The sequence below is a fragment of the Microtus pennsylvanicus genome, chromosome 12 (genome assembly GCF_037038515.1).
Source record: "Microtus pennsylvanicus isolate mMicPen1 chromosome 12, mMicPen1.hap1, whole genome shotgun sequence".
Classification (NCBI taxonomy): domain Eukaryota; kingdom Metazoa; phylum Chordata; class Mammalia; order Rodentia; family Cricetidae; genus Microtus; species Microtus pennsylvanicus.
The window spans coordinates 62066975-62083854 of NC_134590.1; the positions used below are offsets into that span (position 1 = coordinate 62066975).

Below are 16880 nucleotides of genomic sequence, written 5' to 3' on the forward strand. Positions count from 1 at the left end.
AATCAGTGCATAAACAGAGGTGGGAGAAAGGCAGTGAGGCCTCATGAGTTCTCCATGGTCTCTGAGGTTGGGACTTTCCGCAGGTAGCCCAGGTAAGGGTCAGCAGAGACCATTTTCAGCTTTCTGGCCACAGTCCCCAGCAATTCCAAATTTGATCTCTAAGACACGCAAGGGAAAGATGACTGGGGGTCAAAGTTTTACCACCCAAGCTGGATGACCACAGTCCAATGATTGGTGACTTTGGGTGGACACTCCTCCACAAACACTCCGGACTCTGTCAGTTCCAGTAGAAAGGCCACCAAAGGATCTCAATAGTGTCCTCTAAAAGAGACCTGCAAAGGGTTAAAAGGAGGCCTCAGCTGTGTCTACCTTCCCTGAGCACATGGCTTCACATCAGTGGCGAAGCAGGGAATACACCCTTACCACCCGTGAGGTTGCCACCAGAAGCTCACAGGAGTCTTGTTGGTGTGAGGATGGGGAGCAGGAACAGGACCCCCACTCTCTTCTGGGCCCATTCTGTCTCTGGCCCTCCTGTCACAGCCTTCCGCACCTCCTCCAGGGACAGTCACCAAAACATACACATTTTTTTTCTAAGCTATTTGAGGGTAAGTTGCCAACAGCAGCACACACACAGACAGATACAGACACACACACACATAGACACACGACACATCAAGGTGTACTGACTGCTAAGACTTTTTTAATCACCGTGATAAACCCAGACCATTTAGCACAGCCTGTCCTCTACTTCCACCCGCCATGTCCTTCATGGTGCCGTCCCCTCTGCCCAGGACTAAATTCTGCTGGTTAGCAAAGCTCTCAGGCACCTCCCACCCCTCTGCACTGAGGTCTCGGTGGGCCAGAGGGTTTGGTCATCCATCTTATCTTGGCTTGTCAGTGTCAGGGAGAGAAGCGGATCATGCAGGCACCTTTCTCTTGGGTGCACCGTGCCAGTGTGCGGCCTGATCCTGTAGTCAGGGTTTTCTGCATTATCATTCTTTCTCCTCCAAATACAAGTTGAATGGCCTTAATTCAGAAATCTGAAATTCAAAATGCTCCCAAATCCAAAAATTTGGGATGACTAAAAAGCTACTTCTACATCTTGTCTCATGACACCTGCAAACAGACTAAAGTGCTGAGTAAAATTATCCTCAGGCTCTATGTGTAAGATGAATAAATGAAGCCCATGGGAAGACCTGTATCCAATGCCTGAGAGAACTCACTGTACCTATGGGAAAGTTCCAAAACCTATGGGAAAAGTCAGAAACTGAAATACTGGCCCCAGTGATTTTGTATAAGGAACTCTCATCTCCCAAACTAAGGCAAAAAGCACCTCATGTTCATGGGGCTGTACCATGGTCTCAGTCTCCTGAGAGGGTCTCAGGGCTATGCTGGTCTGTAGTCAGTCAGGGGTTTGCGCTCAGTGGCCTGGCACTTTCTCCTCTACTCAGTCCTCCATCAGGTGGTCGTATGTCCCTGTGAGTCTTCCCAAACACTGAGCACTGACCGGAAGCAGACATATACCTGCAGGCCCACTGTGTGCTTTCCCTGCTCAGCCCAGGAGTTGGTCTTTGGGTATGGTCACTTCCTCTCCAGCAGTGGACAGCCTCCTTTCTCTCCTGATGCCCCCACTTCCTCCCTCAACAAAAAGCAGCTGAGCTTTCTGGAGTTCCCTTGCAGGTGACATTCACAGCAGAGTCCCACCTGCCTTTCTGCGCTGGGAAGCTCTGTCACCTGCTGGTGAAGGCACTGCCTCTCTGTGAACATGTTCCCCTTACTCCCACAGTGGTCCATGTGGACATCAGTCACAGGTCACCAGTATGGACAATTCTGGTTCCGGGAGAGGCCAGGTGGAGATAGAGCCCAACATGACCTTTTTGGATCTAGGTGACATGATGATTACTGGACCCTTTGTCTATGTCTTGGCTTTCTTAGGGGGAGAAACGAACACCTGTAGGGCCTGGGGCCCGAGAACCCCGTAAGGATCCCAAGCTATACATCCAAGTACTGGAACTGTGCCAGAAGCTAAAACGCCATCAACAAGAGAGGCCTCAACCTACCTGGAGGGCTAGGTTTCCATGAAAGTCCTGCATGACACGGGGAAGATAGCCCTGGCCTCACCTCGTTTCCTGTGTGACAACTGCACACCTGAGTTCTGTCACCTTACTCCGAGAGCAGCTGGCTAAGAGCACTTCATTCTCATTGCCACCAGGGTGACCCTTCATACTAATCAGTGAGGAGAGCTTAGGACAGGCCCCACTGCTTACAGACTCCACAGTGTAAAATCTGAGGGCAGCCATTCGGCTCCTCACCTGAGAAAGCCAGAGCAGAGCGAGCAGTGGCAGATCCTGACAATTGGCTTGTTTTGAGCACCACAGCAGAGCCCCCAAACTGCTGGTCTAACTCTGCGGGTCCACTGTGAGGTGAGGCTTCAAAGGTTTTAGGATACTGGTGGGTAGAACTGGGCAGGCACCACAAACTCTGAGGTGGCATCCCAGTACCCTTTCCTGCCCTGCTTGCTCCTCACCGTCTCCCAGGGAGTGACAAGGCCAGACAGTCCTTTGAGACTGTGCTGGGATCACACGATTATGTATACCGCAGGACCCCAAGGGAACAAATGGGAGAAACCTAAATGCTGTCTTGAAGCCGAGACCAGGCCCATCTGAACTCAGCAGAACAAACTCAGCCTGTGAAGTGACACAGTGTTTCAGGAGAGGAAATGCCAAGCAGATGGGAAAATGCCAAGAGCTTTCAGGGCCGTAAGAGTGGGTAGAACGGGAGCTGCCAAGGGTCAGTGTGGGAAGTGGTGGGAGAGAACAGCTCCTTCGTTTGTCACATTGCATTTTCAGAACTCAGTTGAGGAGCCATCAGCTGCCACCATGAGGGTCACTGAACTACAGGGGGCCCTAGCACATGCCAGGAAGGGGCAGCGCCTTTTTGAAGCACTGATTCACACACTGGCTGGAACCAAAAAGGTCACAATGCCTTACTGGCTAATTCTTTCTCAAAATGGACTTATTTGATTTTTTTTTTTTTTTTTTTTTGCTTTTCGAGACAGGGTTTCTCTGTGGCTTTGGAGCCTATCCTGGAACTAGCTCTGTAGACCAGGCTGGTCTTGAACTCACAGAGATCCGCCTGCCTCTGCCTCCCGAGTGCTGGGATTAAAGGCGTGCACCACCATCGCCCAGCTGACTTATTTGATTTTGACAAATAAAAAATTGGTATCACGAAGCCACACAGCCTCCTTTTGTGTTCATTTCAATGACAGCATGTGGAACAGTCACCTGGCAACAGAACCTGGCTGAAGAAGACAGACACACTGCCCAGCACAGAAGCCCAGGGATCCAAAGGCTGGGCTCAGGAGGAAGGCTCTGGAACCTCATGCCCACATGCGGTGGGGCTTCACCTTCTACAGAAACCATGTCAACAAGGGTGTTTTGGCTGTGCCAAGTGTAATGATGGAGCTAACTTCATAGGAGGGGGTGAGCGCCGCGCCTCACTGGAGAGCCACTTAACCTTTCAATAAAAACCTGATAATAACTATATGCTGTCATCACAGGAAAGCTGTGACACTATCAGGCACACAGTAGGCACTGAATGATGTCAACTACTAACTGGGCTGTGCTAGTCCTGAATACCAGGTGAAGGGCAAGCAACTCCAGCTATATCTGCACTGTTAAGTCATGGTTCCTAAACTAGTCTCTGCCTTAACATTTTAAATATAAATCTAAAGCTTTTGTTGGTCAGCATTTAAAATCATGCTCTCATCCCCTCCCTACACAGACATGGCACCTCATTTAAGGAAGATCCTGCTTTCTCTCTGATGAATTCAATCAGTTCTGAAGGTCAGGGCTGGTCAGGGGCTCTGCTTTGGGTCTGTACACAGGTGGCACCAACTATGAGTTGTGTATATGTAGTTTTCTCCTTCCTCTCTTTTGTCTTTTTAGTCTGGGCTAACCCTAACACCTAAAGTTACTGTCATGCGCACATGCTCGTGCTATTCTTGGCTCTTGTAGAATGCTCTGGTTGTCGAGTCTATCTTGGAGACAAATCAAGCCAGTGCTTGACTCTGTCAGCTGCTACTCTGGCCTCCATGGTGTGAGTCAGTTGGCTTCACTCCTTCTCTGCTGTGACAGGTCTGCTTGTGTGTCTGCAATTGTTTGCCCTAAAAGCAAACTCTGAAAACATAGGCTTAGTCTGCCTCAAAATGTACCCAAGTGTCTGGAAGTGTTGCAAACAAAGCAGAAACTCAAAACCCTACCCCATACCATGAAAAAAAAAACAGATTCCAGGGGCATCCAAGACTTAAATGTGAACAATAAAATGGTAATAGTTTTACCTTCATGGTCCTAGGAAGGACGGAGTAGAGCAAGACAAATGTGCTTCTTAAAGGGGGATGGCCACTGGGACTATCTTAAAAACTTCAGTCTGCAGGAGACAGCACTGAGAACCAACTGCAGAAGGTGGCCTGCACGCCTTCCTCAAGTGCTATTACACCTTCTTTCATTCATTATTAGCCACAAAAACCAAACAAGAACGCAATTGAAAACATAAGCTGTAAAGCTGTGAAGGAGAACTGTCCCCATAGGCTCCAGGATTTGAGCGCCTGATCCCCAGCTGATTATTGTGTTGGGCGGGGGAGGGGCTGTTGAACATCTGGGAGGTAGAGCCTTGCTGGAGGAAGTAGATGGCTGGGGCAGGCTGTGAGTGCTCACAGTCTTACCTCACTTCCTGGTCACTCTCTACTTGATGATTGAGCTCTCAGCTTCTTGCTCTTGCAACTATGCTTCTCCAACATAATGGACTCTTATCCTTTCAAACTGTAAACTAAACAAACTTATTACAAGTTTCCTTGGTCATGGCATTTTATCATATTTTATCAATGGGAAAGTAGCCAATATATAAGATTATCATAATTCATCTGTCCAATCCAAGAATCACGTCTAGAATTTATTATTTTTTCAATTTTCTACTAATCAACTAACAGTTAACAACATAGCCAGCTGAATGAGAAAACACAAAAAGCAAGCAACAAGCACAAGCTTGTTTGTTTCTGGCAGTGTCTGCGATGGAATGCAGGGCCTCACGCTTGTTAATCGGGTACTCTATACTGACACCCGTCTAAGCAAAGGTCTGGACTAAGTATTTAAAAATAAAACTGAGCCAGGCGGTGGGGGCACACACCTTTAATCCCAGCACTCAGGAGACAGAGGCCAGCCTGGTCTACAAGAGCTAGTTCCAGGACAGGCTCCAAAGTTACAGAGAAACCCTGTCTTGAAAAACAAAACAAATAAATAAATAAATAAATATCAAGTGGCCACATACAAACCCCAGCGGCCATGATAAACACAACAGCTGCGTAGTGTCCACACTGGCCAATGGAGAATATCTAAATACACACGCCGATGGCCAGCTCATCAGAGCAAAGCACACACATATGTCCATGAAGAGACCTGTACGGGCATGTCTTGCAATCTTTGCGACAGCTAAAGTCTGAGCCAGCTTAGCAGCTATCACCAGAGGCAAGAGCAGACAGTGGCCATTTAACAACAGAACAGGGCATGGTAGCCAAAGTGATGGAAACAGACCCACAGGCAGGAAAGCAGTTCACAGACAAGTCAGGTACCAGAGAGCACACATGGCAGCATTAGCCCAAGATCACATGGAAGGGTGAGACATCAGTTCAGAGTGAAGGTGGAAGGAAGATATGTCCTGGGAACCAGGCAGAGGCTCAAAGGATGATGTCCCAAGAACAGGTGCCTTCCTCCCCAGCGCCAGTCAATCCCCAGTGCCTTGTAAAGATCACTAGCATCAATCACTGTAGCCCATTAATGTTAGCTAACTTGAAAGGACGCCTTTATAAAGGCAGAAAAGCCCATCATTAGGTCATGAGTCTTAGGTTTTGTTTTAAAATATTTACATAAAAGCCTTCCTTCCCAGAGGATGTGGTAAACTGACCCAGAGATGTGCTGTCTGTAAGGAGACTTTGCAGTTTGGCCCCAATCCCTTCTGTGCAAGGCTCACCAAAAAGTCCATGTTACTCAACCAGTATGTGCCACCTATCTCTCAAGCCCTGGCAGGTGAAGTCACTGGATAAGAAATAAGCACATAGCAGGGCCACCTAGCTGATCTCCATCATGTTCAGAGCTGGTAAGGGACCTCAGGGAGCTCCCACATACTGCCCACATCCATGCTCAGGTCCCAAGAACAAAGACATCTCTGAGCAATGGTAGTAGCACACCACCAGCCTGCAGCACAGTGGGAACGGTCCCCCTCACCAGCCTTGGGACCTTGCAGGCCCTGCCCTCCGTGTCTGGATCCCAAATGCAGAGGGAACACAACTGCCCCTCACTGAGGTGAGGGCTGGGTACACCAGAACCCGCAGGGCTAAGTGTTGCTAGTCAGGTATGCAGCACCTATCTAAGGACACCCTGAGTGTCACACCACATGGTGCCAGACAGACTGAGAGCCCTCCAAGGAGGTGAGCCCAAATATTAAACAGTGTGTAGAACATTTTTGGGGCCCACACTGCTCCCTGGAGATGCACCAGAGCTCAGCTGGAACAGCGACACTTCAGAAGACAGGTTCTGATGTGGGCAGGGCCTTGTCACCACTTCATGATGCTCTGACTTTTCATGGCTGAATGCTCTGTAAAGGCAGAGAAAGTAACGGGATGGGCAGGCAGGGCTTGCTGATTCCAGAACGAGGTATCAGCTCTGAATGAATGAGGAACTGATTGCTTCCCACGCCTGTAATGTGTGGATATGGGATACTCCAGGCATACTGGGGTGAGACCTGGCACTTCATGATTCTAAGGGTAGTGCTCATCCTATGGGATGAGAGATCATGGGAGCTCCTTGTATTGAGCTCACATTTTATTGTGAACTTTCTAAATCATGTTCCACAACTAGAATGTGAAAGCATCACATCACAGGATGCTGGCTGTGATGGGCTGGCTGTGACAGGAACCCTACTGCCACTCAGCACTAGAAAATGAAACTAAATGTTTAGCAATGATCCCTGGAATCTGGACCTCTGTCACTTCTGATGGGAAAGCCATCAAGTCAGTGTGTGTTTAGATCACCCCATTTACCAGGAGGCATGTTGGTGCTACAACAGAAAAAGGTCCCTACAGGTGACTCTCCATTGGGCTGAAGAGACAAATCAGAACTAGAGAAAGTTAAGGGGCTGCGGCACGCAGTCCAGATACAATTGGTGAAGAGAGAGGAGGCTGGGGACCACCTGGGACGTCTCAGTACTGACTCTAGGCAGTGCACATGCAGGGTGAGGCCCCAGGAGGTCTCAGGCGATGGTTTGAAGCTACAGGATGAAGGTTGCCAGCCCTTGCACAAGTCTGGGGAAGTTCCAGATCCAACCAGTTCTTGTAGGAATCCCTGGAGGGGCTCCATCAAGCCAGGAACATAAAGACTCTTTCAGGAATCCTTCTTCATATGCCAAGTCCGGAAAACACCTTGGTCATGTGACAAAGAAGCTGATGCCACAGAGCACCAAGGGAACTAACTCTGGGGCAACTGCATTCCCTGCCCCACCACATCTCTTAGCAATGTCCCTGCGAGTGCTAGACTGATCCAGAGATCCAGTCCCCTTGTTCTGACATCACAGGCTTACTGCTCTTTATCATCCCTTCCTACTCATTCCTGTGAAGATCCTCATATGTGTGCACTTAAGACATTCATGTTTTTTCCTGTTAACCAGCTCTCTAGCCAAAGGCTCTATGGTGCTAAAGGGAATGACAGGGAGGCCGCACCCCTACACAGCTCTTTACCAAAGTGTAAAAGAGCACAAGCCCCAGGCATGTATTGCAAAGGCTTTTGCAAGTGAGCACACTGTGTCAGCTCCTCTGAAACCGAGTGTTGGGACATAAGCAGGAAGCCCCTGGGCTTCACCTCTCTGAGCAAGGCTCATACTGCTTCTCTGCCTCAGAGACTCACACAAGTCTGTTCAACCGAGTTTTGTTCTCTAAGAACCGACTGAATATGTTCCCTTTGTGAGGCATGGCTCCCTCAGGTGGGCCTCTCGAGACAGAAGGGGAACCAAGAGGACCCTACTCCCACTCCAGTGCACTAGAGACGAGTACTGAAACCAACATGTCCAAGGTTCCCACAAATAGAAGAGGGGGAGGAGGCAAGGTGGGAGGAAGGAAGGCAGGAAGGAGTCACTGGCTTTATTACTTTTGAACTTTGCTTGAAAAAACACTTCACAACATAGTTACTAATAAAAACTCCTTCCAAATGTCTTGTCAAACCAGAAAGAAAGGAGTGTGTTGGGAGGCGTCTTGGCAGAAACCAAGTCTGCCTGCTTCCCCAACAGTCTACAGTCTGTTTGAGTTTCAAGTCCAAAAAAATCATTGAAAAAAAAAAAGTGAACTACTGGGCCAAATAAAAGGCTCTGCTTAAACACCTGCTCTCACACCACAAGCTACAAATTACCATCCCATTCCTGCTCAGTAGTGAGCAGTTTTGAAAAGCACAAGATTAGGCTGTGGTACCGTGGACCACCGAGCCACGCTGCACTGTCAGCACCGTTCCACGGGGACTCCTCACATCTCTGTCTCTTCTGATTACAGAGGATGGTTCACCTGCCCAGAATCTTCACAATCGCAACATTCCAAGTGAATGCAACCTAACTTCAAGTCCTCGTGGCAAGCATGGCTGGCCCTACATCCCTGAGCAGCTTCCAAGTCAGCTCAGCATGCCTGTGACGTGGACCGCTGCAGCCACTTCTGTAGGACAGAAGATGCTATCAGGTTGGAGCAAAGCCAAAGCTGCCAGACAGGAAGGGAAGGTGGCTTGCCTGAGTATAGCCCTGGGCAGACCCCACAGGTAAAGATGAACAGTTAAGAAGTGCCAGGGGTGAGGAGGGCAAAGGGCAGAATGATACAGTCTTTCCCAGAGCATCCGAAGGTAAACAGTCATTTGAGGGGTTAGGGAGCCCTCCAGATCTCAGTGGAAACCTAAAAAAAAACCAGGAAAGTGAAGATTGAGAGAGCCTGGCAGCCTCTTCACAGAGGACCTGGCTGGGCTTCACAAGGAGGGAGGCTAAGCAGACCTGGCCAAGCCCATAAGTATCTAGCACAGGTCACAGAGACAAAAACCTGACAAAGGTGCCCCTACCACTCTGAGCAGGCATCCTAGTCCTCACCAAGTTTGTTCAAGTCTCCAGAATAGTCTGGGGAGTACTCTAGACTCCAAGCACTCAGATCTAGGTTAGCCTAGCTCAGCACCCAGACCTGGCCTAGAGTCCAGACAAGAACCAGCTCCAGACAAATACTTAGTCCAGCCTAGCTCAGTGTCAAGCACCCAAAGTCCCATACCTGTGGGGCACAGCAGGCCAAGAACAGCCCTTGGCCCAATACTCTCTTCCTTCAAGTTCCACTGAAAGTTCCACCACAAAGGAACCTACAGTCATGTGCATGACTACCACACACCTTCACTGACTCTCCTGTACTCTCTGCACTTAGGCAGAGGGTCAAAGAAGGGGACACTCATGCCCATACTTTAGGTAAGAAAAAGCTAAAAGCAGAGCAAACCCAACCTAAGGCCTAGCAGCCTGGAGAAGAGGGTGAAGACAGACTCGGAGTGCCTTCTGGAGTTTAGTCAGATGGGGATGCTATGGACGGGCACACCCAATTGCTACTCAGCAGGCATTTTCCAATCTGTGCTCCAGAATAGGGCATTTGCTTGACAGAATTTAAGAGCATTTTGCTGCTGAAAACACTTTAAAAGTCACTGCCCTAAGCCAGCCTTCCAAAGCTTGAGCTAATGTCACTGAAGACCACTGGGGCCCAGATTCAGTGATCCTCTCACCAAGCTTTCTCACGCCAGTCACTGGCAGGAAGAGCACAGAATACTACTCAGAGAAGGGGCAGGAGGCAGCAGGTGGGTGGGACAGGAGGAGCTGAATGACATCAGGGAGAATACAGTGGGCAGTCTGGTGTGCTGGGTCACTGCAGGCTAGCCTGGGACAACAGACCACTTGGCAGACGGAGGGGGTCCAAGTTCAGTGTAAGCCGGCCACAGCTGCTGCCCTGTGGAGACTGGAGAGCACAGGCATGGCGGACGGTAGGGATGGGGAGCGCCTGAGGAGGCAGAGCCTCACCTCCATTCGAAGGATCCATGGATGTGGTAAGGGCACGAAGTCACAGAGTTGAAGGGCCTGACATGAGGACATGAGGAGTGGCAGATTTCAGGACCAGCAGACTGGACAGTACAGAGATCTTAGGGAAGTGCTGCACAGACCCCACAGCCACACCCTCCACTGACTACACTGCTACAGTTTCTCCCTCGCATCCCCCTCCTGTGTGCGTGTTATGCGTGCGCGTGCATGTGTATGCATGTGCATGTGTGTGCGCGCAAGTGTGTGTATGAGAGATAGCAGAGTAATTTTCAGGAGTTGGTTCTCTCCCTGTACCATGTGGGTTCCAGGAATAGAACTCAGATTATCAGACTGTGTGGCAAATACCTTTATCCACTATAAGCTGTCACATGGCTCTTCTCTGGCATAAATCAAAAGATGCTCCTCACGAGGACCCTGGAAGCTAAAAGCTTGCATCTGTCTATCTTAGTGACGAGCAGGTATAACCAGAGGCTGGAGGAATCCTTCCACACAAAGGAGGGGTTTTGCCCTTGACCCAGGCAGACCATAGGTGACTACTACCTTTGTGACAAGACCACCTTGTTTACACTGTGTTTCTCATACCTTTCACAGACTCCTCTCGCTTTAATCTCTGTAAATGTCCTGATCCCAGGGACTGTCAAGCTGTCTGAATGCTAAAATTGAGTACTAATGTCTCTAATGGTCCGCCTGCTGTCAGTTTACTTCACACACCAGAACTACTGAACCTTTAGCAGGAAAGGCACACCTGAATGTCCTCATGCAGCAAGGTGGTATGCCCTTTGAGAACAAGAGCCGGGTGGGAGGGGAGATCCTGGCAGAGCTGCTAATACCAAGTTAAAGAGCTTAAACTCCATGGGAGCACAGAGCATCGTGGGAACCTGGTGGATTACTGCGGGAGTACAGAGATGGGACACTGGGAGCATAGAGGTGGAGCACTGTTTGAACACAGTAGTGAGGTACCACAGAAGACAGTGTGAAAGCCAAGCCGGTATCTGAGACGAAAAGTCCTTTCAGTACCAGCATCAACAATGGGACTCACATTTATATCCCCTCCCCTCCCCTCTCTTCCCCCTCCCTCTCTCTCACTCCCCCCATCTTCCCTTCTCCTTCCGTGAAGCTGAAATAAAACCCCTGGGCTCAGGGCTGGAGAGATGGCTCAGAGGTTAAGAGCACTGACTGCTCTTCCAGAGGTCCTGAGTTCAATTCCCAGCAACCACATGGTGGCTCGCAGCCATCTATAATGAAATTTGGTGCCCTCTTCTGGCATGCAAGCATACATAGAAGGAATGTTGTATACATAATAAATAAATAAATCTTTAAAAAAAAACCTGAGCTCAAGCATGCTAGGTAAGGGCTTGGTTTACACATTTTCAACCCTCCAGGTTGACCTTGTTTTCTATTTGGACCACGGGAAGTCTCTGAATGCTAGGGATACTTCTCTAGGCCTGATCTGCTGTCCTAGAGACAGTCTGCCCTCCACACAAGGCCAATGTGCAGGCAGTGGTGATCTTAAGCCCTTTCCTGCTGAGCAAGTGAAAAGCACACTCTGAGCGAAATCTTAAATGGCACCGCCCAACTTCCTTAAAATTGCATGAGACGACATGGTAGGAACACACATTACCAAATGTTACACACAGCCTGGAATGACATCAAAGAGTCACCTTATGTCAAGGGCATGGTTAGCTGGATGCACGACACTTCTGGAGAGTATTAGATTCCTAATAGCCATAGCCCAGGCTGGATGAGGAGGCAGACATAGCCTCAACTGGGCACAGATTGAGCTGGCCCCTCGTCTCTACCTGCACTTGGTACACATTTTTCCATACATCGTGGGGTTCTGTGGTTCCTAGGTTCCATGTGGGAATCTGTCTACTACTGACCAGGTCTATAAAATATCTCTGTGTGGAAACATTCAAGCTTCTGCCTAGTCCTTCTCCACAGGTGCCTGGGCACTGCATGATGGAATATGGAAGAGCTCCTGGGGCCTGTGGGAAATGGAAGGCTTTAGCTGGATTAGTAGGGTGAAGGCTGGAGGTTCTTCTCCAGACCTGAGCCCCGGGGACCTCGACTGGAGTGATCCTTACACTGCTTCAGTATCACTGTGACCACAGCACATAACAGTGACCTCCCAGAACTAACACACAGACTCAGTCAGACAGCCTCTGCATTTTAACCTTATAATTAGAAAAGAAACTAAAAGTATAAAAATAATAAAAGCATGAAAAGTGGCGAAATAAAATATATCTGGCTGTCTAGCTCAGTTGCTGAAATCCCCTGCCTCCTGCCATAGCAGGTCCTCCATAGGAGAACAGAACACAGCCCTGTGGCCCTGGGGTCTGAGCTGGAGGAGAAGGGGACTGAGGGTGGAAAGCCCCCAAAACAGGGGGAATCACCTGGCCAGGACACCACTTCCTCAGAAAAGCGCAGTGGGGGCTGGGAGCCAGGGGCTTCCCACCCTTGGAAAGGGACCTTCTGAAACCTATAGGACAACTTGAGGTGCTGGGGCTGGGGAAGACTGGCTTCCCCAACTCCTAACAGCAGTACAGAACTTTGGAAAGTCAATAAAATATATTACATATTATTAAACTGATGGATTATGGAAACCTCAAGTATATACATTTCCCACAAGAATAAATGTCCTCTGCCGGAAAAGAGAAGTTAGCACCAGGGCTGTGAACCTGTGTTTTTGGCCGGGACTTGGCTGCCCATCCTACTTCTTTTCTTGCATTAAGGAGGCTTTGTCTGATTAAATGACATGATTATTATTGTACATAACACAGGAAATATAACCCCCTTTACTCTAAAATATATGCTTCTCACACTTTGCCCAGGCTCCCTGTCGTCTGTGTTCTGGCATGAGCAGGTTTGTAACTCAAGCAGTGGGAATCCTCCCCGCCTCCATTCTGTGAGTCCTACAGAGCTACTAATGCCAAAGGCTCCGCCTGCACTTTCCTGTGGGAGAGGAATACCAGCCTGAGGTGGGCAGCTCTGCGGGAGACAACAGAAGTCTCTAGAAACTATACCAACTGGTCTGTAGTACCAGAATACTACACGCCTGAGGAGTGTCTAGATGAAGCTCTCCAAAGAGTTTAAGGCAGTTTCTTTTGTTGTTGTTGCTGTTGTTTGTTTTGTTTTGTTTTTTCTTTCTAAATGTTGAATTAAAACCACGGATTATGTCAGAGAAATGGAGTGAACTCTGGCTGGGTCTTCCTTCCTGGTCAGTCCCACTAAAAGAGCCCTGTATACAGATTCTTCTAAAGACAGAGAGAAAGGTTTTCATTCTCCTTCACCCCACACTCTCAGTTCATCTACTACATTTTCCTTAGGAAGGGAACTTTCAGAATGGCTCAAACTCAGCAACTGCTTTGAGAGCTGAACTTGCTCGTTTGGAAGCTGGATGTACAGGGATCAGCAAGCATGTTTTTGCTTGTTGATCACAGGCATGCAGGAGCACGAACTGCAGCTCAGCACACTACCTGTGCTGGCTACACGGAGCTTCTATTGCCATGTTAGTCAAACACATGGCCAGGCCACCAAGACGCTGCCCGTCAGTGAAACTCCAACTGAGACCCTCCCACAAGGAAAAGGCAGAGAAAGCATCTTACTGAGTATATATCAAATGGCAGATATATTTTCATAATTTGAAAACGACAATAAGAAAAATAAAATATGACTTACCACCATCAGACACAGTTGCAGACTGAAAAAAAAGAGAGAGAGACATGAGTTAATTACATCTCATGACAAGATTCAGGGAACAGCGCTTCACTTCCTCCAAGGTCCTGGGCGACTCCCAGCTACCCAGGTAGGCGCTGAGAGAAGCAGACAGTGAGTCAAGCCTTGGGGCTCCAACTCCGCCCCAGCTGGTGACTCCCTCTAAGAGGAAGTTGCCGTCATTTTCACTTGAAAAGAACAGATCCCAGCATGTCTGACATCATAGTCTTATTAACAGACCGTGCGATAACAGTTTAAGATTAGTGCCCCAGTGAGGGCACCTTGCAGGACAGGGGCTCAGTACCAGACACAACTCAACTCAGGCTAGTGTTACCTCCACTCCAGTGAGACCTGAGCTGTGAGAAAGCAGAACAGGAATGTGTCCCTAACCACCACCACCTCCCCCCACTCCCGCCCTGCCACTCCCCCTAGGAAGAGTGGGACTACAGTTCTGGGGAAATGCCTGCGGGCAGATTAAAAAGAGTTGGGGGTTGCTAAGAACTACTGGGCAGAAAGGCTGATCCTCTGGGAATAAAAACTGTCAGCAGTTCTCTGCAGGAGCCCAGCCTGGGCTCATGTGGACACTTGCTAGTGGTCAGGTAGGTGGTGAATGGTCCAGGAAAAGGCAGATGGATAAGGAGGCAGGCATCCCAGGGGCAGCAGAGGGACCCAGCAGGAGAAGGAGGAGCATGGAAGAGCCAGTGAAGCCTGTGGCTAGGATCCTGGCGGCAGTATGGCTCCTCCCCAAGAGCAGGAAGGACAGCAGAGTGCCTGAGTGGCTCAGAGGAGGCCTGGGACACACAGCAAGTCCAGCACCACTGCTCTCATGTCTGCAGCATGCCAAGATGCCAGAAAACTTTCCCTCCTGTGGCCTGGGCTATACGTGGCTCTACCTAGAGCTTCCTGGATCAATTACAAAGCCTTCCCAGCTTTACCTCTTCCAAGGTTCTACCATTTTTGCCATAGCATTCAGGTCTCATCTGAACCGGGCTTCTAGGTGCAGCCAGAGGGCAGACAGCAAGTGAGTAGAGCCTGCCTCACACCAGACCTGGGTCCCCTGGGCATCCTGTAAGACCCCTCTAGTAAAGTAATCTACTCAGTGGCTGCCAACAGGAACACCTAGAACCAATGGCCATAAGACACTATCCACTCTCCCCAGGGAAGCCAAAGGATAAGTGATAGACAACCCACCAGGGCACCTGGATTTGTGCACTTCCTGTCCGACTCTACAGCCCACATCCAGGCCTATCAGGCAGTCAGATAGTACTCTCGATCCATCCTGGCTGATACCAAGGAGCCCCTATTGCTACCCTGCTAGGATACATGATGAAGGACTCAATGGTCCACCTTGATGACCAGCCTCCACTTATGACCAAAGGACTATCATGGCACATAGAGAGAAGTCACTTCTTACTGTGACTGCTACAACCTGTGATGGGGTCTGAACCCATAAAATCGTAGGTCTAGAGAATCCAGGTTCTGTGGGGGCCAGCCATGATAGATAATCTAAGTCTGGGCAGGTCACCCAAAGGAAGTTCTTTATTTCTTCCAACCATTATCACCTGGGACTCTGGCCAACGACGAATTTAAATGGAGGCTGGAGTCACAACTGTTTACCCAGAGACCGGCAGGGCTGCAGGAGGAACCACGTGCTGAGATCACCCGACCCCTACCCAAGAACAGACCATTCAAAGGAAATTCCTGGCATTCCAAGCACCAAAGCTAGAAACACCTGCAGCTCAGAATCACCAGGAAACCCTAGACGAATGTCAGCCAATCAGGAGTCTTAAAACTCAGAAACCCCCAGGCTGGAGAGATGGCTCAGAGGTTAAGAGCATTGCCTGCTCTTCCAAAGGTCCTGAGTTCAACTCCCGGCAACCACATGGTGGCTCACAACCATCTGTTATGGGGTCTGGTGCCCCCTTCTGGCCTGCAGGCATACACACAGACAGAATATTGTATACATCATAAATAAATAAATAAATATTAAAAAAAACTCAGAATACGTTGGACGTGCGGAAAGACCGAGTTTGCACACTTGATTAAAATAAAGGCTCTTTGTTTTTACACACACGACTCTTGGTTTCCTTGTCGGCGTGTGGGGATTGCGGATTTGGGTGTAACAGTTCCTTAGCCACCAAGAGGATGCACCTAATTAATCTTTGATTTTTAATTTATGGATGTGGCTATTTTGCCTGCCTGTATGTTTGTTTACCACTTTGTGTGCCTGGTGACCTCAGAGGCCAGAAGAGGGCATCAGATTTGTCTGTAACCCTGGAACTGGAGTTACAAATGACTGTGAGCTGCTGTGTAGGTACTGGGTACTGAACCCATGTCCCCAAGCAGCCCATGCTCTTAACGGCAATGCTACCCCAGCCCTAGAGCCACTTAACTTTCACCTTATTGGACATCTATGAGCAGTATGCACCCATCCTGCATGCTGGCCTCCTTTACAGGCTGGAGCTTCCATGCCTTGGCATGTCATCTGCCACCACAGTGTGAGGCTGAAAGACACCAGAGCCAGCTCTTCCTGGGGACTGTGAAGAAGACCCTTGTTGTGGTGCACATTCAGAAATCCTGTCAATCTTAGAGTCTAAACCTCAACAAGGTGTCACCTTGTGTCACTCAAGACAAATGCAGGCCCTTAAATCATAGCTGACTGAACACACATACCAGGAAATGTCAACACACAGCAGACCTACCGTTAGGGAAGCATAGAGGCCTAGGAACAGGGGCCGGAAACCAAAGACAGGCAGTGAGAAGATGGCTTTCAAGGACCAATGAGGAAAACAACGGTGGGAATGAGCACAGCAGTGTATCCATCTGCCAGCACTGAGCCAAGGTCAAGAGACACCTTTTTGGGAAGGGACACACTTTCAATTTCTAAAACAGTTTTAATTTACAGGAAAAAGCCAGTACAGAGATGTGTACTTTCTAATACGTTACTGTTACAAAAGCCAGAGTCCTTGAGAAACAGAAGATAGGCAGGGGATTGGGAACAACAGGCAAAAGCCATGGCCTCCAGTGAG

General features: G+C 49.1%; 1 protein-coding gene across 6 annotated transcripts in view; it reads right to left on the reverse strand.

Moving 5' to 3' along the window:
• Nucleotides 1-16880, reverse strand: part of Rgs12 (regulator of G protein signaling 12) — a 100761-nt gene that overhangs the window by 27445 nt on the left and 56436 nt on the right. For 5 of the 6 annotated variants that reach the window (XM_075943825.1, XM_075943824.1, XM_075943826.1 and 2 more), the window contains exon 4: nt 13816-13837. The exons of the other annotated variant lie outside the window; for it this stretch is intronic. In XM_075943825.1, the coding sequence (XP_075799940.1) occupies nt 13816-13837 (22 nt within the window). The remainder of the gene's footprint in view (nt 1-13815; nt 13838-16880) is intronic. 6 annotated transcript variants of the gene reach the window in all.